The 22,923-nt window shown below is 38.7% G+C and overlaps 1 protein-coding gene across 8 annotated transcripts in view; it reads left to right on the top strand.

The window, feature by feature from the left end:
- The window catches only part of OGDHL (oxoglutarate dehydrogenase L), an 83,411-nt gene that overhangs the window by 12,469 nt on the left and 48,019 nt on the right, over positions 1–22,923 (top strand). For 2 of the 8 annotated variants that reach the window (XM_080402789.1, XM_080402788.1), the window contains exons 2-7: positions 1,720–1,778; positions 4,467–4,701; positions 10,905–11,084; positions 14,638–14,740; positions 18,127–18,242; positions 20,162–20,316. In XM_080402789.1, coding sequence (XP_080258915.1) covers positions 4,495–4,701; positions 10,905–11,084; positions 14,638–14,740; positions 18,127–18,242; positions 20,162–20,316 — 761 coding nt within the window. In that variant the 5' untranslated portion in view covers positions 1,720–1,778; positions 4,467–4,494. Of the gene's footprint in view, positions 1–7; positions 4,702–10,904; positions 11,085–14,637; positions 14,741–18,126; positions 18,243–20,161; positions 20,317–22,923 lie in introns of those variants that run through there. The other 6 variants (XM_080402787.1, XM_080402786.1, XM_080402785.1 and 3 more) reach the window with 4 other exon arrangements.

Here is a 22,923-nt window from a genome sequence, read left to right as displayed (position 1 = left end):
TCAGGGGCCGCCGCCCGCCGCCCAGGCCCGCGGGGCCGCTCGCCCTGTGGTTTTGCGGGGGGTCGCGGCGCAGGCCCGAGCCGGGCCCCGGAGCGCGGCCTGCGGCGACGCGACGCGGCGCGGGGTGCGGAGGCAGCGGGCCCGGGCGCCGGTGGTTCCCCAGCCCCACGGGGGAGCCTGGGCAGCTGCGCTGGCTCCGGCCCCCGGGCGCGGCCAAGGTGAAGAGGGCAGGGCTGTGCTGTAGGCCGCGGACGGCCGTGTCCCGGCGGTCCCGGCCCCCTCCGGGCATCCCCCGCGCTTCACTGCGGCCGGGCAGCCTGGCGCCCGTGTGGTGGTGCCCACCGAAGGCGGCTTTGTTGGGGGTCGGTTGGCACGTCGGGTGGCTTTATGGCGTGGGGGTGCCTCGGGTGCCTCGTGGGGGGCGTACGGTTTGTCACCGTTCTCCATTCTCTGGGTCATCGCTCTGGGTGGAGAGCTGGGCTGCTTCTTACAACATGGCACATCAGTGTTGGGAGGGAAACCAGCATGTAGTGTGGGGAGGTGTGTATTGCTGAAGTAGACTTTTTTGATAAGGAAAATCAGCACGTCTCTAGTTTCATTTATCCGTGAGGCCTTTGGAGATACTTCATTATGTTCATCCTTCCCCCCTGCCACTGTCAGCCTTGTTTTATTAGAATCTGTCTTAAAAAGAGCTTTAGGAGCGAGTTGTATGGGCATTATAGGAGAAAACGACTATGATGGTGAATGAAGGAGCGTTTTTGTGAAATATGGACCAGATGTATTAATGATTACTTCTGCAGAGCATAAAGAGCATTTGTTAGCACTGGTAGCAGGACTTCATGGGTGTGTTAAGAAACTCTGTAAGGGTATTGGCAATACCAGGGGAATTATCTGTTCATAAGACAGTAGCCTATGCAATGTATTTATGTTTAAAGTGAGCTTGAAAAAAAAACTTGAAAAACACTTTGCTATCAGAAGGGTCTTGCTGTCTTTTTTTCATATGCTTCTGTTACTCTCTAGAAACATGGGCAGAGTAATTTGCAAGACTGTCCATGACATTAGGTCACTTCTGGAGTTGAAAGTGCCAAGGTGAAACCTCACACATGCCATACTGCAGAACAGCTGCAGAAATTTTCAGCAGCTTAGGGTTTTCATTTACTTCCACCATTTTAAGGGTGCTTTGGTGCATTAAATATCAGGTTGTTCTTTTGGTTCACTGCTTCTTTCTTATTTTTGACCTCCGGTAGTGATTTAATTAATATCTTCCTTTAAGTTGCTCTTAGTTAAGCTTGATTCCTTGCCAATCACTGTTTTCATTTCAGAGCAGAGTTGATTTAGGAAACATAGCCGACTGGAACAATCCAAACTGTTTCTGACTTCTGCCTGCTGTCCTGCGTGCTGATTTTTGACTGACAGTCTCAAGGCTGAGTGGTCTGGGATGGTCTATGATCATGCTGGTGGTCTCTGATTCATGTAGCTGCTGACAGCTGACATCTGTGCTGAAGAGTGGTGTGTGCAAAAGGAAGAGCTAGGAAGAACTCAGTTTTGTTGAGTCAAATTAATCTGTAGCTGAAATCTGACTGGAATTACATGATTGGTGGCTTTGTCTTTTTTTTTTTTTTCATACCTGCATAAAAATAGAGGCATTACTTTTTCATGAGATGGGAATAACATCTGCGATAACAGTTGTCTTCACCTGTTATCTTTATATCTTCACAGGAGTGACATAGCCCATATCTGCTCTTACAGATTGCATATTCAGTAGTTACAACTTGGAGGTATGGCTCTGACCCCATTTTGAAATTTCAGGGGAACCGGAGGGAAGTGACTGGTACCACTTAGAAGCTTTTTGTTTCTATGATATATTATGTCATCTGCATCCGTTTTCAAATCTCCCTGACAAATTGTTGTTATTTTGCTATGCACTCTTTGCTAACTGCTAGAAGAAAGATCTACACGTTTTCCAGGCAGACTTACTAGGGAGAAAGATCATGAAATTACCTGTACTTAAGAAACTTGCCGCTGTAGTATGATAAACTGAGAAAAATGTTCCTCTCATTCTCTTCTTTTCCAGCTCTTTGCAAAGCACTTTAAAAGAGAGAGGTAGCCTTTTAGGAATGAGTGTCCAGCCCTGAGGTATACGTGCAGAAGTTTGGTGGTAGAGGGATAGATGAATTATTTTGCTCAGAATGGGCACAGACATAAAGTCCTAAGTGCCGTGGTGGTCTCTCAGTTCCTACTGTTATGATATGTTGAAATCTTGCCAAGTTTTGCAAAATGACATGATGTATACATAATGGTTTTAGTGCTGTTACATCTTAACGAGAATTATGAATATAGACAGTACGTTAACTCTTGTCAGTGTTGTACCCAGTTGCTCTGAGCTTTTGCAGGACTTAATCTGCTTTCAAAATGGTGCGGACAGTATTTATGTTCCTACATTTGCCTAGGAGCCCTAATCATAGACATGGTGTTGACACAGGAGGAAATCAGTGTTGTAATAAGCTTAGAATTTGTGAAATGGGAAATGACAAGTGAATATAGGTAGACAGGAAATAATGCTAACGTGTAGGGGATTCAGTGTGCAGGTAGCCTAACCTTTGTCAACTTGCTGAAAATGTCAAGTGGGGAGAGAAGTTGGTTTTGAGGTTTTGGGAGTTTTGTAGGAGGGGGGTTTTAAAGGAGGATTGTATGCTCATTTTGGTGATCTGCCTTGGGAGAATACTTCCCATATATCTGGGCACTGTGGAGAATATGAACAAGTGCTTGTTTGGAAAATTCATTGACTGGATGATGGCAGCTGGTGATACGAGCTAGGCATCAGATCTGCTAGTAGATGGGAGTGAAAAGGCCACAGAATTCTCGAAAGAGGGGACAAAGGAATTTAGTAATAAAAGAGGAGAATTCGCTGCTGGGATGCTGCCATTAAAGTCAGCAACTAAGAAAGGGATTCAGTCAACAGCTTTCAAAATAGATGAGTTAAAAATCTCATGTTAAAAATGTGATGACAGAGAATAGTGTGCAGTAATACTGTCTTTTTCAGTAGGAGCTTTTTTCTTTTTTTCTTTTTCAAGACCTGTATTCATTTTTAAATTAGATAATGAAAAATATAGCTCTTCCTATCCCTTCCTTACAAATTTAGGAAACCATAGATTTCCTTTTTTGGAGGGAGAGGGGGGAAGAACAAAAACTGTAAGGAAATAATTTAATGGGATTTATATAAAGAAAATGTTTATATGGATTTTTTAAGGTATCTATTACTTCTTGAAATAGAGATAAAAATAATCTTTACATGTAATAGGTAACATAAATCTTGATCTGTGACTCAAAGTTACAATGTTGTTTTTAAAACACTTTGAAGTACATTTGGCAGCTCAGTACTTTTGTTTGTTCTTAACAATTGTTCAACTAGTCACACTAAACAACAGAACACTTGGTTTTTACCTTCTGGACCAAATAAATTATTTCTCTGGATGGACAGCAAAACAAATGAGAGACACTTCAGAGTTAAATCTGACTTTTTCTTCCTCTTAATTAGTACCCTACCCTTTATGTTCTTGTAGCTTTCCAAATACTTCTAAAGTGAAAACAAAATGAGTAATTTCTTTTCACATTATTGCTATTCCTTTGCAATTTTATTAACTTGAACATTAAGATTATATTATTTTTATATTGTAAGCTGCATTTGTTTGTTTTATTCTGAAGGTGAGCTTTGATTCCCTTTGTTAGCACTGGCGCTGATGCTGTGTTCAGCATTCCCAATGTTCAACCCTTATTGTTTTTCTCATTGTGTTCAAAATCACAGGGAATATATTCTTGTTAAAAAGCTCATGAAAGGTCATTGGAAGGACAAGGTGAATGTTGCTAGCTAGGAAAGCAAATTAAACTGAGCCTTTTCTTAGTGTAATGCTGTTTGAAGGCCAATGCCAATATTAACACTTAACTAACACTTCTAATTATCTTGTCAGCTCTGTTACGGCATAAATTTGAAGTAGCAGGCCTTTTCTCAACCACTGCATTTGTGGCTGATGCTGTTCGTTGAACCTACCCCAATCTGGCTTGGTAAAAGGCCACAGCTTTCTACAACCAAGAGAGAGCAGTTACAGCTGCCAAGAGCTCCAGAGAAGTCAATGATTAGCAGACTCATTTGTTCCCAGGGAACCAGTGCTCAGGGGGCGTATTGTACAAGTGGTATCATGATTGCTTCAGGAACCAGGATGATGTTATCAGTTACAGAAGCTGTGAGGTGAGCTGATTGATGGTGGTGATGGCCATCAGCAACGCTTCCAGCGTTGTAAGTGCAGCTCTACAATCAGTCATGGAGTGGCCCCTCTCCTGAAGAGAATGTGCCTGGGCCCGAGCTTTGTTGAAGAGCACTCTAGCCATAAGTTTTCACTATGAGGCTGAAATGCGTCTGCAATTCATTGACTCTTTCTGATTAGGTTTGGTTTTGTCTTTATTAATAGACTTGGATCTTCCATCTAATAAACAAACATGAGTCATCTGAAGTTGTTTGCGGCTACGGTGAAGTGGCATGGCATTAAACTTCTGGAAAAACAAGATATAGCCAGAAGGGCATTTTTACATGGCCAACGGTATTTTTCATCAGGAACCTCAGAACCATTCCTGAATGGGAGTAATTCAAATTATGTGGAGGAAATGTATTATGCGTGGCTTGAAAACCCTAAAAGTGTACATAAGGTAAGTCTAAAACTTGACTGTAAATGAGCATATTAGATTAAGTGTGAAATCGATTTTTTTCTTAACTTGTTTTACAAAAAGTCCAGAAAAAGGTCTTGTATGAAATGAAAAATGTGAAAGTAATTTCCCACATATTGATTGCTGTGAGATGTGATATTGCAGCTAAAAAGGCACAGAGGAGCCATAGGCATGGTGGGCTCTGCAGAAAGAATGAGAAGTCCAGACCAGAAACAGTAAGCTGCTCAGACACTTTCAGTATTCCTCCATGGAAATACTGTTCAAGCAGTCTGTTAAATAATTAGTTACATCTGGAAGAAGACCCAAGAAATAAAATACTTTTAACTTTTCGTTTTTTGTAATAAGGTTGTATCTGAGGGTGTGTTGTATTTGAATAGTATGTGTTGATACTGGTCCTTCCAAGCTGTCTGAAGGAGGTGAATATTTAGTTCCCTTCAGGTAGCTATGGAAGTTGTCACCTTAAAACTGCATCTGAAATTGTCAGAAAAGCCTTGTTAAGTATCTGGAAAAGTATTTTTTGTCTCTCTCACTCTCTCTCCAGGCAACATAAATTTGTTTGCTTTTTTTTACGTTAAATTTATTGCCAAAATTCTTTCTTGTAGACAAAATACATAGACTTGTTTTTTAACAAGCTTTCTGCTGACAAGGAAGACTCTCTTATGCTGATACACGTATGGTAACTTAAGCAGCTGATGAGAAATCTGATAAATTCTAAGACAGGCAAGTAATTTTCTAGAGAAGTAATGTGAATTGTGGCCAAAATGTTTACCAAATTGGTTGCGTTTTCCCTTATTCTTGAGGCATGTGAATCAAAATGTCACTTAGAAGTTGTTGGTCTGAGTCTAACTATCTAGAGTGTGAGGAAGTGGTGCATGTCGAGGAAGAAGAAAAAAAGACCCCCAAAAGCAGCTTTGTAGCTGGATTTTTTGGATGTTGCATGTGAATGTAGTCTTGTTGGAAGGTGACATATGCAGTAACAGCTCTGAAGACTGAATGTTATTCATGTAGCGGGTAGATCCTAGGTCTTTTGCGTGAAGCCTTAACTTGGAACTGAAGAGGCCTTCTCCAGGGGTGGCTCGTTCTTGCATCCCATCTGTCTTTGACGCCTCATCATGTAACTGCCAGCTAAAGTTCCAGCCAGTGTAAAGCAGGGTAGCACATGTAGATGAATTAGATTTGATTTCTGAGAAGCCCTCATGATGTGTTGCTGCTATAGATCGATTTTAACCCTTTATTGTGAGGACACTGAAGGGATGAACTCACACATAAGGAGCATGTGTGGTGACACCTTGTTTTTAGTTATGCTGATGCACGACACATTTCTTTCCTTTAAGAAGAATGAAGTTTCTTGTTCGGACCTCTCACAGCTGAGTGAATGTTGCTGCCTTGCAGTCTTGCAAACTTCTAATGGTGCATAAATCCCAGGAAACGAACAGAAGCGTCAGGTGGTGAAACCGGCCGTGAGCAGGAGCGGCCCGGGGCCGCAGCCGTCCCCGCGGGGCCGCCGGCCGCCCGGAGCTGGCCAGGGTGCTGAAGGGCCGCGGCGGGCCCGCCCGGAGCTGGCCAGGGTGCTGAAGGGCCGCGGCGGGCCCGCCCGGAGCCCGGCCCCTCCGCTGCGCAACCCTCCGCGGCAAAGAGCACTGGCTTCTGCCAAATTCAGACCTGTTCGTTATTTTGCTGGTACCTGGGGGCAGCTGAAAGGCTATCTGTCTGGCTGTTCAGGCACGGTGGGGCGATGGATCCTGGTGAGGCGATGCAGTTTGTAGGTTGAACAGTGACCAATAAATTAGCAGAAGTGAATTGACAGAGGAATGTAAATGTACTGGTGGTGTAGAGTGGCCTAGGGAGTGGATCCCAGGTAATTCAAGATGCATTTTAAAAATGTGTGAATTCTTTTCCAGGTTAACTGTATGTAATATGCTTGCAATAGTAATGAACTGAAGTAAATTCACTGTGTACCCGGTTTATGAGGCTTAACAGAAGATGACTGATGGACATAATGAATTCACAGCCTAGAAAAAGGGGAGGAGGAGAATGATGCTGATTCATTTTACTTTGTTTCATCAACAAAATTTTTTTTTGGTTTCTTGTAAACCATCTCATTTCATCAGCTGAAAGCTGTAAACTTACCCAAGATTTTTGTTCACAGAAATTTTCAATTTGGGCTTTAATAAACAGTTTAAAATTGTTAAAGTTGAAGTCACCCTATTTTCTTAAAAATACAGAAAAATTCATGCCATAGTTATATGACTGTAGGCAAGGTGTGAATTTGTCATTCTGCTGTGGAAAGTGGTGGAAGTGTTGAATGATAATGACAAGAAACACCAGTGGCTGACATGATGCCAGTTATGGTATTGTTAATGATTTTACTCTCTTCAGGCTACTCATATTTCATTGTTTTATCCAGTATGTCCAGCATTGTTTAGAGAGCAAATTTGTGCTAGGCATTTAGACATGACACTCTTTCTTCTTTTCCCTCTTTATTTCCTATTTTTCCACATGTTTCTTCTCCTTGAACATCTCCTTCTTATCCAAGGGGATGTGCCTTCTTCTAGTTGACAAGATGGAAAAGCTTTATTTTTCCTGGGATTTAAAAATCATACTTTATTCACTTTTACTTAGAAACTCCAATTAATCATGGCTCCTCAAATTATTTCCCCCTCAGAAGATTTGACTGGAAATGTCTTCCTATGTGTGCTTGTTTAAAACTCTTTGAAATATGTCTGTCATGTTCCAATGAGCATATTCAATGTTACTAGCATTTTTTCTAAGAATGTATACCATGGTTATGTGTCAAGGAATATGCATTTATATCCATAGAGGCTTTTATTCTTTGTGCAAATCCATTTCTGATAATTTCCTGCTTTTCCTTGTCTTTAGAATTTCCTATTCTTAGAGTAGCCTAACCAACAATCGGAATAAAACGACTTGGGCTCTGAAAAAGGCATCATTATTTCTCTTTGAAGTGTGGTGTCACGGTCGTAGATCATAAGGGAGAACCTTGACAAGGCTCAGTTATTACTATTGCAAGATTAATTACAAAACTGCATGGCTGGATATTGAGTACATAAAGCCTGCCATGTTATCCTGTATGCAGCCACTGTACTGTGAGTGTAATCCTGTCCTTGTTTTGTGTACTTGGAGAAAGTGTTGGGGTTTTGTTTTGTTTTGACTTCATCTTTTTTCTTTTTTTTTTTTAAATGATGTAGTGATGCTCAGTGTGTGTCTTCTAAGGCTTTACTGTTCTCATTGCAGTTGATAAATATTATGTCACTAGAAAAAAAACAAACAAACCATCAAGATAACTAATATGTTACTTGTTATTCTAAGTGCAACACTGTTTATTATATGAGAGTAGAATATTGCCACTGAATCACTTGAATTGTATTATATTACTTGAGAAAATAATGGCTAACTACAGTATAGATTTGCTGACAGGAGAAAAAAAAGGGATGTATCATGTATCGCTATAGTAATTTATTTTTTACAGATGCATTTTTCTATTATAAGTCTCCTCTATAATTTTCTTAAAGAACTTTAATAATTTAGTTGAGAACCTGCAGGTTTGCTGTGAGACCAAGCTGATCTTCTCTCTGTTCTGTCACATGGCAAATGCTGTTACCAAAGACTGACATTGATACACAGGACTTGAAGACTATAATCTGGTATCAATCTTGAAAGACACTATAGAAATTTGTAAAGGCTTTGATGGATGTGTATCTAGAAAAAACTAATTTTCTGTAGCCAAATGATGTATTTTCCCTCCCCTCTGATTAAATGTCAAGCCTGCCCAACAAATCAATAAGTTCAAAAATGTGATAGGAAAAAATAGTGTGGGTTCCTTCTGGCCCAGCTGGCTGCATCTTTGGATGTAAACATTTTCTTTATATTTGTGAGTTTGCATGAAGAAAGGGTCCTACGCCTATTGTCCCTTAAACAGATAGCTTGTTGGGCAAGTCTATTTGGATTTTGTTAGCAACTGTCTCAGCAGAGCACTTGTCTAAAAACATACTCAGTTGTCTGTGGGACTGTGCTGTGATAACTTTTACATCTACATGAAAACCTTTTGACTCAACAAAGGAATAGTTATATTATCAACCTTTTATGTGTATCATGGTATTGGAAAAAGCAAGGAAGGAACCTTAACATAAGCAACACATATTCGTTATTAAACTTTGAATGAATATACCAAATGTCAGATTTGTTATGGATCTAAATGTGTGTTTGGAATTTCCTAATGTAATGGAAGTTAATAACTCTGTATTGCCAAAATAATTCCCCCAGTCTAAGTAGCATTAGTTGTAAAATGAAGTAATGGTATCTGTTTTTCACTGTCAGGGATCTGCAAACTCAAACTAGGTGCTGTATAGTCATGGAATAACAGTACTGTTCTTAATAAAGAGTTAGAAGTTATATATAGAGAGAATACCAGAGGAAATGAAGTTATACTTGTAGACCATTTACAGGATGGTGTGCAAATTCAGACTTCTAGTGTCAGTGCAGCTAGAGAGGTGTCAAGGTAAGAAGAATACAAGAAATGGGCATGAATGAGAGAAAGGAGAAGGAATGAGTTCTTCATCAGTGTGTCTGGGACTGACCACCAAGCATGATGTGTCTGCCTTAATTTGTCATGGCACATAAAATTTAGGCTATGTTAAAATCAAGTCTGTGTAAGAGCAGGGTGATAAATTGAGTACGTTTATCGTATTTGTGTCAATGCAGATTTGTGTTCGTAAAGAAGTGAGAGAGGTGCATTAAAGCAGTGTTTTTTGAGCAGTGGCTTCAGGCTAATGATGAAGTTCCTGCCCACAGGTTCAGTGAGTCCCCCCACTTTCATAACTTGAACTTGGTTTAGCTCTTGTATGCTGCCTTTCTCATAGCATTTCTGAACACCTCGAAGACTGTAGAAATTGCAATGTGAAGACTTTTTGTTTACAAAACCAGAATTTTATAGATATTTTTCTGTCATGCAGTGTTGGGATTACATTATTTTGATTCTTTTGTGTATTCTGTAATTAATATATTAAGCAAAGTTCTTTTAAAAAATAAAATCTTTGCACTGCTTTTTGTCTTTTCTGGCACTGGTTTCTTGAAATGCATTAGTTCTATGCTCACAGCCAGGGTAAATAACATGCACTGTACAAAATGAGTTTTCAACTTTTGCAGTTACTCTATTCTAGTCACAAAGATTTTAAAGTTTTGAAATAGCTTCCTTTCTTTCCTGAGTTAGCCAAACTGAGGAAGTTGGTTTATGACCTTTCATTACGTTTTATGGAAACTTTAAGCTAAGCAGAAGTATTGATCTATCCCCTGCTAATGCAGACATTCTTCTTTCTGGGGTATAAGCATCTCGGATGTTTATCCCATTCTGCTGCTGTCTGCTGGCATCTGTATATCTAATACCATTTTAACCTGGGACAGTGATCACCTCATCAGAATGGAAACAGTTCAGGAAAACAAAATTTGGGCATATGTCAAGGAAGTGGTTGCTTTAAAGTGCCGATGGAAATGAAAGATCTGTGGTTTGTTGCAATTCGGTTTCTGAAATACGTATTATTCTAAAGTTATGACTTGCACCTGAAACCAGATCCATAATTTCTTTCATAGTAAGGTAACCTAAGCTAGTGAGGAAAGTATCTTAGACCAAAAGCCTCACTCAGAAAAGCTGTAATTGCTTTTAAACAGTTTCTTCAAGAAAGGCCCTTAAGGACTGATTCTTATTTAGCATATTCAGTGGGTGTCTTGAAGTATCATAAATCCTTTAAGTATCATTAAAGGAATGGCATAATTTCATTTATTGAGGTTTTTAGTTTTATAGGCTTGATACCTCTTTACCAGCAGCATAATATCGTACCCATTACTGGTTGCCTGGATAAACATCACAGTTAAAAAGAGCTGTGTGAATGAATAATGTACGAAGATGCTTTGCACTCATGTGTGCTGCAGAGTTTTCCACTGAACAAGCTCAGTGTAAGAAATGAGATGAAAAGGGCTCTGTGTAAAAGAAACACACAGCTGGTACCAAGAGGTGGACGTATCATTGCTCACTTTTTGCTGGGTATTAGTGATACTTAATGCTGTCATGTAGTGAGATACCAGTTGTAGATTAAAGGAGCTGCTGTTGGTTGAGACTTTTGTTTGAGGTAATAAATTTTCCTCCTTTCCTTCTCTGTACCCATGTCCAGTCCTGGGATTTGTTTTTTCGAAATGCTAATGCTGGCCAAGCATATGATCCCCATCTACCAGATCAGCTGGAAAGAAAGGCATCGTTTCTTCAGAGCCATGGTCTTGCCCAGACACCTGGTAAAGCTGAAAAGCTTGTTGAGGACCACCTTGCCGTGCAGTCTTTGATAAGAGCATACCAAGTAAGTGTGCTTTGGGGAAGGTGTGGGAGGACCTCTCATTTCCACACAACCTTTTTCTTCCTTCTGGTCATAACTCTTGCCTATTGTCTTGCTTCTGATCCAGAATGTCTTGAGCTAGACAGTCTTTTTCTTCCTGGTAGCGTCTGAACGCTGAGGTCCTGGATCCAGACTGGGATGCTCCTCTGGCGTAGCAAACTGAGGGGTCAGATTACCCACAGCCCTGATGCTGGTCATCTGACTTAACCTGGGAGCTGTTTATGGAGATAGTGGTTTGTGAAGGGGAACATGAATCTACTTTTTTTTGCCTATTTACCAGAAGCAGGAACAAAACATGTCAAAGCCTAGCCTTTACTATTTTGGCTCACTTTGTGTGTGTGTGTGTCTATTCAGGGAATGACTTGACCAAATTGGAAAACAAATTTATCTGAAATATTTTTGCTTCATATGAAGGGAGTTGTCGTGGATATACTGGTACTAATGAATCTCCTGATGCATGAAGTGAAATAAGAACCTTTTCCTCTCTTCAACAGCAAAGTTTTCCATGATCCAAGTCTGTCTTCACCTCTGAGAAAGTTTGTATTGCAGTTCTTAATGTTACTGCCTTTCTTTAAGAAAGGAGGAAATGTGCTTGCCTTCTCATACATCCAGTGTGAATTTTGAGATTCCTGATTTGAGCAGGATTATAGGTAAAAACAGGGAGAAGAAATAATGAATTAATCAGAAGTTGAATTTTGGGAGGCTTACATACTGAGTTTGGGTCAGCATTGATGAATGTTGTTTAGAGACCTGTTTGTCAAAGTTGACTTTGTTTCACACTTTTATTAAATCAAGAAATTAAGTCTAATTTCCTTTTTTCTTCTAAAAGAAGATGGTTTTTGGAAATAGCACAGTGCTTGTGTTTAGATGTTTTCTAAATGTAAACCAAGTCTAAACATTTTTATTTAGATTCGTGTTTAATATCTTAATTTCAAGAAAGGCTTAAAACTAGTGTGAAACAAAAAATCCCAAACCAAACCCTGCTAATTGTAGGTCTGTGTTGAGGAAGGTATTCCAGGTTGATTTTTTAGATTTGTTTTTTTGCCTTTTTTAAAAAAGTATGTATGTAACTTTGCAAGATGTTTGATACAGTTTGACTTGCACAGATCTGTTCTGCCCTGCACTAAAAATTTTAACGTTCTTTGCTGTCATCAGAGGAACAAAAGAGGAACTTTTAAACAAGCTTTTTTTTTTAATACATCATATTGTCACCATTGATTCATATATATACCATGCTATTCCAGTAACTGGGGAGGTGTTTGTAAAAGAGTAGAAAGGCTTGTGGCTATAAAGGATATATGAAATTTCCTTAGAAATAGCTATGTAGAAAACAACTGCTTCAGTAAAAATTTGCTGCGGAATTATAGAAAATTGGAGAATATTAGGCTGCTTTGACACCATTTACTTTAAATTAGTTCAGGGATTGCCATTTTGTTTCATGTATTTGAAAGAGTGTGCTAAGTCAAGTGATGGAACAGAAATGTCTGTCTAAATGGCAGACACCCATGTGTCTGCGATAGACGATGGAAGAGGATTACCTAAGGCAACTGTCTGTTTTTAAAAGGTATTTAATACCCTCTAAATTCTGTGTTGAAGGGATGTGATCAATTTGTGACCTTCCTTTGCCTGATAATGAAATGAAATGGAGCAGGATACAGTATCTTCATTTCTCAAACCTGTCAGTATTTTATGGCTTTTGTGGTAAACTGCTTTGTGGTCTGTGGAGCTGGACTTCTGAAAAGGCAGTTAATCTGTTGCTTTATCTGATGCAGAGCACTGAAAGAAGGATTTCCAGTGAAATGTGTGAGCTTAACAGAAATGAGTCTAGATAAATTAATTTCTTGAGTTTTCTTTCGTAATGTAGGTTAGGTTTTTTGCATCTGTGTCTAGAAAATAAGATTTTAAAATCTGCTTTCAGGTAGTCTGTACTTGGATTTAGTCAAATTAATGGCAATTGATGAACAATTTCCATCCATCTATTTTCACAGGATTGATCTCTGATTTTTGCAGTTGTTACTATTTTCTATATCCAGTGAAAGAAGTGCAAGGTATTAAAAAACAACTTGGTATTGAGGTAAACACTGTCTTTTAATTAAAGACCAAACTGCTCCTGCAGTGTAATAAGGCATAGCGCTTCATTGATGTGCTATTCTGGGTTTTGGTGGTCTTACTAATCTTCTTCCTCTTCCTGCTAATACTGCAGAGCAGATGTAGCTTAGGGAGGTGAATTCTTTCCTGTTGATGATGCTTGAGAGAGAATTGTTTGCTTAGTTCCAGTCAGATAGACTTTGTGCTGCTGTAAACAATGAGGTGGCACAGATGCTGCCGTGGGCATCATTTGGCCTGTCAGAGCTTTATTGCTGGTGATTCATGAGATGCAAAGAGTCTCAGAGCCCAGGCAGAATTTACAGGGCTGGTGGTTCTAAAAAAAATGCCATATTTCTGCTCACTTATGAGTGGAAAGCATTTTGTTATGAACTCTTGCAAATACAGAACATTTCAGTACTGTTTTTACAAGTCACTTGTTGATGAACCATACTTTAATCACACTCTTATTACAGTGTGATGCGATTCATTATTAATATTGCAGATTTTTTTCAGAAACAATTAGGTTACTAGTACCGTGAATGAAATTCTCCTCAAGTGATCTGAATTTGTCCCTAGAAAGAAAAATATTAAGGAGAAAATATCCATATATTCATCTATAAAGAGCTTTTAATGAGCTAATCTGGTATATTAGAATCACGCACAGGAGACATGCTAATTTTTTTCTTTTTATTTGTGGCTTTATTGAATCAATTAGTTATTTCTTCTATAGCAATGTTACATGTTAATATAAGGCACTAGTTTATAAAAGTTTTTATAAAAACTGAAAACTGGCTAAATTCCCGGTTGAATTTGTGTTTTTTGAAGTCTTGAAAGTCAACTTCATCACAGATGAAATTCCCACCATTTCATGGACGAAAATAAATGCTGTCTGATGCTGTCCAATGTAGAGCAGAGCTCAAGAAGAGCAATCCCTCCATTTCCAATATAAACTTCTTCATCCCCAATCTATGTTTTAGGTCAATAATGCTGTATTTTTGTATCCTGCAGGTGTGGAAAGGAGGATTCAGGCAAATATACAAAATGACCAAATTAGCAGATGAAAGGATCTGTAGACTGGTCATAATTTAATTTTACCCAGAGATGTAGAGTACAATCTTCAGTAGTTTTCTTTACTTAAGCTTCAGTGTAATTCCAGTTTAAATCATATGTCAGACAAAATAAAGGTTATGCTCTGATGTGTATTCAGCATTTTTTAATAGTTAGTATACATATCCAAAGATACAATGGTTATTTCCCATCCTTATGGGGAAACTTGGGAAATAAGACCCTTTCATGACATTAGTGGTATTTGCTGGTTTGATTTCATGGCTGATACACATGCTATAGGGAGATATCAGTGAATTTTTCCCTTTCTCTGATTTCTGTTAGTGTGATTTCATTTTTCTCTCACTTTCTTCCTTTTTTTCAGATCCGCGGCCATCATGTGGCTCAGCTGGATCCCCTTGGAATTCTGGATGCAGACTTGGATTCATTTGTTCCATCTGACTTAATCACTACAATCGATAAACTTGGTGTGTACACTGTATCCCTTGTTATTTGCAATGGTCATTTGTCTCTTTTGTCTCGTTGGTCTGAAGTGATTTAATAAGACATTTCAGGGAAGCTTGTACCTTTCCTGCTTGCTGGTATCAAGAAATAGTTTCTTTGAACATCTGTAAGGAGGCTCAAATTTCAGGACAATGGAATTTCAACTCTAAGATCACAAGTGAGGTTCCTGTGAATTCACCTGCTGAAGAATGAGGATTATAAATGCTTTATGAAAACCCCAAATCTTATGGTTTTGAACCACAGCAGAAAGTAATGCTAATCAATACATCAGGCCAAGATTCTGATAATCTATATTACTTTTGTACCGTTATGCTTGATACTTGTTTTGACTGGGGACATCTGAAGGCTAGTCAATAGGAAAAAACCAGCAATAAACAAAATCTTGGATAGTGGAGCTTAGGGTAAATTTCGTACCAAATTTGGATTCTAGCCTCTCATAATTATTCCTTCTGTATAACTTGAAGAAATCTGTTTGAAGCTTTCGGAAGAAAATACGGAAAGTGTAGAATTCTTGACTTGCGTATATAATCCAGTGGCGATCACTTTAGTTTACTGCTGGAAGAGTGTGGTACACTAGGGTCTGCTTTTGCAAAGGTTATTCTGGTTGCTAAGAGGGCATGCCTTTGAGAAATTGCACTGATCAATTTCTTTGCTCCTCTCTGCTTGAATAAAAAAACCCCACACATCTGATTGATTTTTCTCTACTCTTCAGTCTACCTGGTTTGTTTAAAAGGTGGTTTTCTACTTCATGAAGACACTGGATCAATTCTTCTTTGATATGCAGGGAAGCTTTTTGGACCAGACATAAAGCATAGTGCAAGTGATAGATAAAACACATTTTGCTTAATTTTACTCAAAGTAAGTCTACCGCCTCTTCGCTGCTGTGGTTTCTATTTCTGGTGGTAGGGAAAAAAGCAGTTCTGACCCTTGATCATATAAAGGCAGTGGAGTGCTTAGGACTGTAAATAGGAGCTTACATAAATCAGCAGTATCCTTTGAAGTTTGTCAGCTTTAATTAAAGGAAAGTACCTACTAGAAAATCCATTAGACATTCACTGAGTAAATATAACTTGTTTGGAGCATGGGTGATCGCTAGCACATCAGTACAGATTTCTTAAACTCAACAGATAGTTTAGAACAGTGTTGTGACTGGTCAGAAGGCATCATACTGAAGCCCTCATGAGCGTAGGAAAAATATGCTAGACCTCTGAGTGAGATGGTGGGATGTGTCTGAGTGTGTAACTGAAGTGATATATCAGTTTTTGAGGGGAAATAAAATTTCTAACCTAGTCTTGGCACAGCAAAAAGGTGAAGGTTCTCAAATGTTGCCTGTCCTTGGATCATCCAGGCAGGGAACTTGGGAAAGGTCTCTGGTAGTACAGGAAGTATTTTACTGTTTGATTTTCTGTGCATTTTTGTTATCCCTGTCTTCTGGCTTCTTTTTTGAGAAACCTTCTGGTAGGAAGCTTCTTCTGGGAATTGCTTCTAAAAATGCAACTAGTTACAGGTGTACCTACTGCATGATTCGGTTTATAGAATTACTTTCAGGATTTCAGTAAGGTTGTATCTCTTTAAACTTGAGGTGATGCTTCAGTAGATATGCAGCGCTACAGTACAAAGCACAGATGTTCTGTGTGTGCCCAGATCGCTCCTGTACGTGTTCTGGTTTTTGCATGACAGAACATGAAGAGCCTGTGAAGTCTGAGAGAAAGTAAGCAAAGTGGGAGGGGGGAAAGCTAGCACTGCTTTGTTTCAAATGACACTAAAGGCCCTGTGGTCCCCCGTGCCCCTCCCTCCTCCTCTTTTTTTTCTCTTTTTCTTTTTTTTTTAATAAATTTTTAAAAAAGGAATAAATTAATAATTAATTTAAATACCTATTGTGGTACAAAAAAAGGAGTAATAGTGGTACAAAACACTTTTTTTGCTCACTCCAGATTTGACATTTTAATATATTAATAAAAACATTATTAGAAAAAAATTAATACTTAAAATACAATATTTTAAGATATATTATTTTTAAAACACAAAATGTGTTATCACTGACAGTGCTGTGTAGTAAAAGTGGTAGCAACACAGTCCTATGGCCTGAATTCAACTCTAAAAACTAAGTTCTGCTATTATTTCATCTTTAAATTACTTCTTCATATTCATCTTCAGAAAATTCATTGAACAGGGAGTACGGAGCACTATTCTATATTGATTTAAGAGTTATGTGCAGGCTTTCATATCAGTGTTAAAGTGGATGCCTGCAGCTTATGTGGAACCAAGGTAAAGAGTTCAAAATTAAAAATAGAGAAGCTGCTTTTAGTTCTTAAATTATTTTTACATGTGTGTTTATGTATAATTTTTCCATATATATTTTTGTTTCTATAACTGTATGTGTATTATAAGCATTACACATTTGCTTCTTACAATTGTAAGAAGCAATTTTTCTTTTCTTTAATTAACCAGGTCTAGATTAAACTTTATCATGCAAAGCCTTTAACTTGCTTTGACACCAGTTTTGCAGTTTTGTCTGTTGTGTGTTTTGGCTTTCGAAATGTGCGATAGCTAAGTTAAATATTTTCTTAAACCGTGTTCTCAGCCACAGCAAGCTTAACTATGTCTAAATCAAGATGGAACCATGTGCTTAAACAAGCCCTTGTTTTAGCTGGGGAGTGTGTGTGTGTGTCTGTTCTATAAGGGGTCACCGACTGGGAAATATTGCTGGTAGAGGTTACTACAGGTTATTACATGGCTATTTCAAACTAACTTCCCTGTAAAGAGAAAGAGGGTGAATCAGAGATACCTTGGAAGTCCTACTGGAGTGTTTGCACAGTGTTACACTGAACACGTTCTGTATATTGTCTAGTCTGTCTATTAATGTTATGTAAATTAATCTAGCACGCTTCCAACCAACTGGTTCTGTCTGTGAAAAGTGGTTATTTTTGTCTTTGTTGCTTGTGATAGAGCAAGGAAGATATCCCAGTCATTACAGCTAGTTGCCTTACTAAATGGTGAAGTGCAAGATATAATATGGAGATTTGATAGCATATATGCTAATATGCTAAAATATAAAAAGGTTTGGGTGATTTTAATTTCAGTTGTTCTATCTGAGCATTAAGAAAGAACAGCTTGGTACTTCTAATCAAACAATAACTATTAAAGGAAAACATTTCTTTTTAAAATCCAGACTAAAGTGCTTTTACTAATGGATGCCTCCAAAATATTCACGCTTTCAATTTTTAATCTGGTACCTTCTTGCTTAATATTGCTTTCTTAAACTTAATTTGTGGTGGTTTGAAAACCAGTGCTGTTTTCCTTTCTGTCTCCTGCCCTGCTTCACAAATTGGTGATGTACCTGTTGTAGGGTTTTATGGTTTGCACGAATCGGATTTGGACAAAGTCTTTCAGCTGCCTACAACCACCTTCATAGGAGGAAATGAGAACAGTCTGTCTTTACGAGAGATCATCAAACGGTTGGAGGTCAGTGGGATTTTTTTTGATTTGTGGTTGTTTTCATCCAAACAGAAGTGAACTTTTTCTGGTTGTCAGTCACAAAAAGCCTTATCGTTTGTCAATTTTTAAATAGAGCATGTAAAGAATTCAAATGACATTAAAAATAACCCTTGTATTGTTTCTAGAGAGGGCAGCACCATTGATTTCACTGTCTGGATATCTGAAATACATAGATTAAGGATGAGTATAAAACAGGTGAATGTGAGCCCTAGTTCTGCAAAGAGCTGATGTTGTTTAAAAGGAGTGGAGCCTTTAGAACTTGTCTTTTAAGCAACCTACCTTGTAGTTCATACTATACAGATGGAAGTCCTTTGTATAGAGTACTTGGGATGTGCAGGGTTTGCTTTCAGACCCCTAGCTTTAGTGAGACTTTTACCTGAGTGAGGACGTGAGGGTTGGTACCAAACATATGAAATCCCAGCTGTAGCTTGTAGGTAGTGATGGTCCTTGTTTTGCATCCCCAATCCTTTTTCTAGAGTTTCATCATCTGACAAGTGATATGGTTATGCCATGTTAAGTCATCACAGCTAAAACCATTTAAAGCAACAATAATTCAAAGGAGTAAATGTAACTAGAGGGCAACTCCAAACAGCAAAACAGCAAGTAGGAATGGCAATGATTTTGGAGACTACTGAGTTAGTAAGTGCTGGATATTCCCGATCGTGCTTCTTCCAGGATTTGGGAGTACTGAAGTTGTAGAGAGTTCTGTTGCATGGTAATGAAATCCACTGGAGTGAAAAGGATTAGGGGTGAGGAAACACGGTACTGAGTTTGTGTATGTAAAGAATGTAAAATAAAGAATGTAAAAATAATTACTAAGTGTGTAAGAGTTCATGGCTTTGACCTGTTGCAAGTGTGAGAGAATGTATTGACTTGCATGTTTGACTCTTATGTCAGTTTAGCTGAAGCATGGTAAGTTGTTTAGCCACAGCATCTCTGTTGTGCATTTGAGTTCTGTATTTGCTTTTTGGTTTTTGCACTTGTAGCATGTCTGTGAGCAATTTAAAGAGAGAATCCTTAAAACTGTAATGTGCAAATAGATGGTCAAAATCAATAGCAAAATCTAAAAGCCTCAAGGAACTGATGTGCGTTAAAGAGAAATAACCCTCTGGCTTCCCTCTTCTCTCCAGAGCTTTGGATTTTTTTAAAAATTCCTTTTTAGTGGCAGTAGAGAGCCCATACTGTGTGTTCAGAGTGGTTTTGTCTCAAATTAAACTCACAATAGGTCTTACTTCTGTTGACCTGTATTTTGGACACATTTTTTTGGTGACGTATTCTATTTAAGGTAAGAAAAAGAAAATAAAAATAAAAATGCAACAAGAAGATAAAAATGTCTGCATTTTTTCCCCTGTCCTTTCTGTGCTTTCATCTGCTTGGATTCTTTTTCAGATTTCCAGCCTTCAGAGAACTGACAGTTATCAGATAATTTGCATAAGGCTTCATAGCTGTCTTCTCATTGTCTCTATTGCTTCATTTCAGGTGACATTTAAAAAAGACAGGGTAAATTCTAATAAATTACTTGAAACCTTTGCTGGTGCATCTAAAGAAAAGACTGCTTGTAAGAGTAGTAGCAAGTTCGGTGAAATATGCCAGTCGGTGTAAGGCAGGTTTATTGGCCTACTTTGAATGTATTACCAAATGAGAATCTTCCAGATTCAAAATTTTGAAATGTTACTTTGTAGAGAAAGCTTTCTGGCACAAAACTAGATTCAGCAAAATAATTTATTTGCTTAAAAGATTACTGTGAGGAAGATCTAGTGGAAGAGGAAGAAGGCAAGATAGCTTTCAGAAGAGTAATATATCCAGAAAATATAATTTAAAAAATATCTTTGTTTCTTCGTGGCCTATTAACTTCCTAAAGCTTCTGTGTTGTTTTCACATCCTAGAATACCTACTGCCAACACATTGGTTTGGAGTTTATGTTCATCAATGATGTGGAGCAGTGCCAGTGGATCCGTCAGAAGTTTGAGACACCGGGAGTTATGAAGTTTACTAATGAGGAGAAAAGGACTTTGTTGGCAAGGCTGGTGCGCTCAATGAGGTATGCTGGGGTGGTGCTGGGGAGCCGCGCTGTGGCTGCTGGGTGGAAGCTGGCGTGGGAAGCTGGTGCAGTCTGTAAACTGCCAAGGTGGGGGTGAGGAGTCTAAGTGAAATCTGGAGTAGAGCTGGGTGTAGCTGACTTGGTTGCGATATCAAAGGAAAGCTCTGAAGTATGTCAGGGTCTACGTAGTGACTTAGTCGTCTGTCTTAAGAAAAGGCAGGTTGTGTTCTCTAACAATTGTATGGCCTTTAGTGGTACATCTGGCAATGTTTTCATTGGCTTGTGGAGAGACACTGGGAAAAAATTGTTTCAACGGACTAGTAACATACATCTGTGTTAAAAATTCACAACCTAAATAGGTTGTCATAAATAATAGGTTGTCATAAAATAGGTGTCAGAACAACGCTGGATACTGATCTGCTCTATTCTCTCTACCGTGCATCTTTCTAGTAGCACAGGATCAAAGGAAGCCATCCTAACAGTCAGCCCAAGGAGAATTTTTAGATGGGTGAAATGTTGATGTGAGCATTGTTTAACTGACTGGGATGTTAACGGTCTCTGGAAAGCTGTGCCAAGATGGGACTGGATTTGAGAGGCATAATGTGATTTCAAGTCTTGTTTTTGCCCTTTTCCTTTTGAGGTGTACCAACATGTTCTGTACTGCTGCACGACCTGGCAGCAGGAGTTTTGGCCTCTGCAATATATGAAGGCATGTTTGGAAACAGCATGTTGATGGCTCCCATTATGGCTGTCTGTATGCAAACACTGTGATCTCAGAGACTGAATTACCCTCTCACCCCTAGAGTCAGACTGTCTTTTTGGGCACAAGATTTATTCCAGTTCTTACAATCTGAAACAGTTTGCATATCCTTTGATAAGCACAAGAATTAGAAATATATAAAGATACATATTTTTGATTAAACGTCTGTGTTCAAAGACTTAAAAATGAAGTGCTCATTGGGGGAGTTGGAAGGTATTTTTGCCAGGTGTTTCGTTTGCCAATATTATAGCAAGATTGTTTGGTTAAATTTCATTTAAACAGAAATAAAAATGTCACTTGATGGTCAAGTGAATATTGCACTTGACTAAGTTCAAGCCCTCAGTATGAATCATCACCATTTATCTTGAGACAAGAATTTGTGCTTTTATTCCTGCCTGTCTAAACTTTGGAAAGATCTAGAGTTTCTAGTAGCGTGAAAGAGCTGAATGTTCATCTGCCAAATTAATTGTCTGCTGAAAATGCAAGAAAAAAGTTTTACCTAAATTTCTATCCAGCTATCTTTAGCGTGCATTTTTTCTTTTTCTTTTTTTCTTTCTGAAAATGATCAGGAGAAAAAACTGGTTTTGTGGAAAACTGGTTGTTCTCTTGAGATTTGTGACTTTTTAAAGCAGATAGTCATCACTTTGCTCAAGAATAATGTTTTTAAAAGTGTTCATTCCAAGTGCTACATAGTTCAGGTACTTGAAACTGAATTTTAAAGTAAGATTTCTCACCCTTTTTGGTTTTCACTGGTAGGTTATTGAACAAAGGGTCATTTTTAACTCTTCCTCCTGTAAAACAGTCATGGTATATCTTTGAGCTGCCTTGTGTATGCATTAGTAAACATGTTAGACCCTAACTGTGTAGTGTGATCTGGGCATCTTCTTAAGCCTGTGCAGGGTCAAGCAGTTCTAGATTATCCCTTTTGAGAGCAACCATCTTTCACAGACTTGCTCCTCTCTGGGTACTCAGTATGTGCAGTGACAGTGGATGAGCTGTTGTCAGCCTTTGTGGCATACGGAGGACTTGCAAGATGTGACTGTGAAATACTGTAGTTTTGCACACTTAGTGGGAGTTTGCCTCAAATAATGAACTTTCTGCTTGTCCAATACTGGCTTAACTTGCAGCTGCAGAGAGAAGGAAAACAGCTTCTACACCACTTTGACTTGCCCTGGAGGACCTGCTGTTCATGTGGAACCCCGCTTTCAGTTTATATAAACTGGCAGAGCCCCACAGTCTTCCCTGAGGAATTCTGGCAGCATAGCTCAGCTGAGGGTCTGGCTTGTTGCTTAGATGACTGAATTGTAAGGGTATTGATGGGTGAGCTAAGGAGAATCTTTTGGCAACTCTTCATTTCGCTGCTTTTAGGATTTCAGTCTGAAGAGGTAAATGTCAGCATCCTAAGTGAGGAATAAGCTGAGTATTAATGGATTAGGGCTGTCTTATGAGTCAAGGTGTTGCACAGATGATGTAACCAATACAGTTATTTTCATGAAGATTTATTTTCTTTGCCTCTTGTATCTCCAAGCTTTACAACATATAATGCTTTCAACGTTTGTTAAAAGGTACTTTTTAACTACTCACATTGCCTCTGGCCCAAATGCATTAAAGAATGAAAGAACACAGAGCTGTCAAGGATTGACATCTTTCTGCTGCTGAAGCTGAGGCAGAGATACCAATGTCCTAGTTCTTGGCATGTCACCAACAGTTACATCACAGTCTGAGGAGCCCTGCCACTGAATAGGATCTATGAAATAGGTGTGCTTTCTACTCTGGGTTTTTAGAAGTATTTAATTGTTACTTCCAGAAAATACAGGTTCTCTGTTATGTTTTCTTCAATACATAGA

The sequence above is a fragment of the Falco punctatus genome (genome assembly GCF_963210335.1).
Source record: "Falco punctatus genome assembly, chromosome: 9".
NCBI classification, from domain to species: domain Eukaryota; kingdom Metazoa; phylum Chordata; class Aves; order Falconiformes; family Falconidae; genus Falco; species Falco punctatus.
This window is presented reverse-complemented; position numbering and strand designations above follow the sequence as displayed.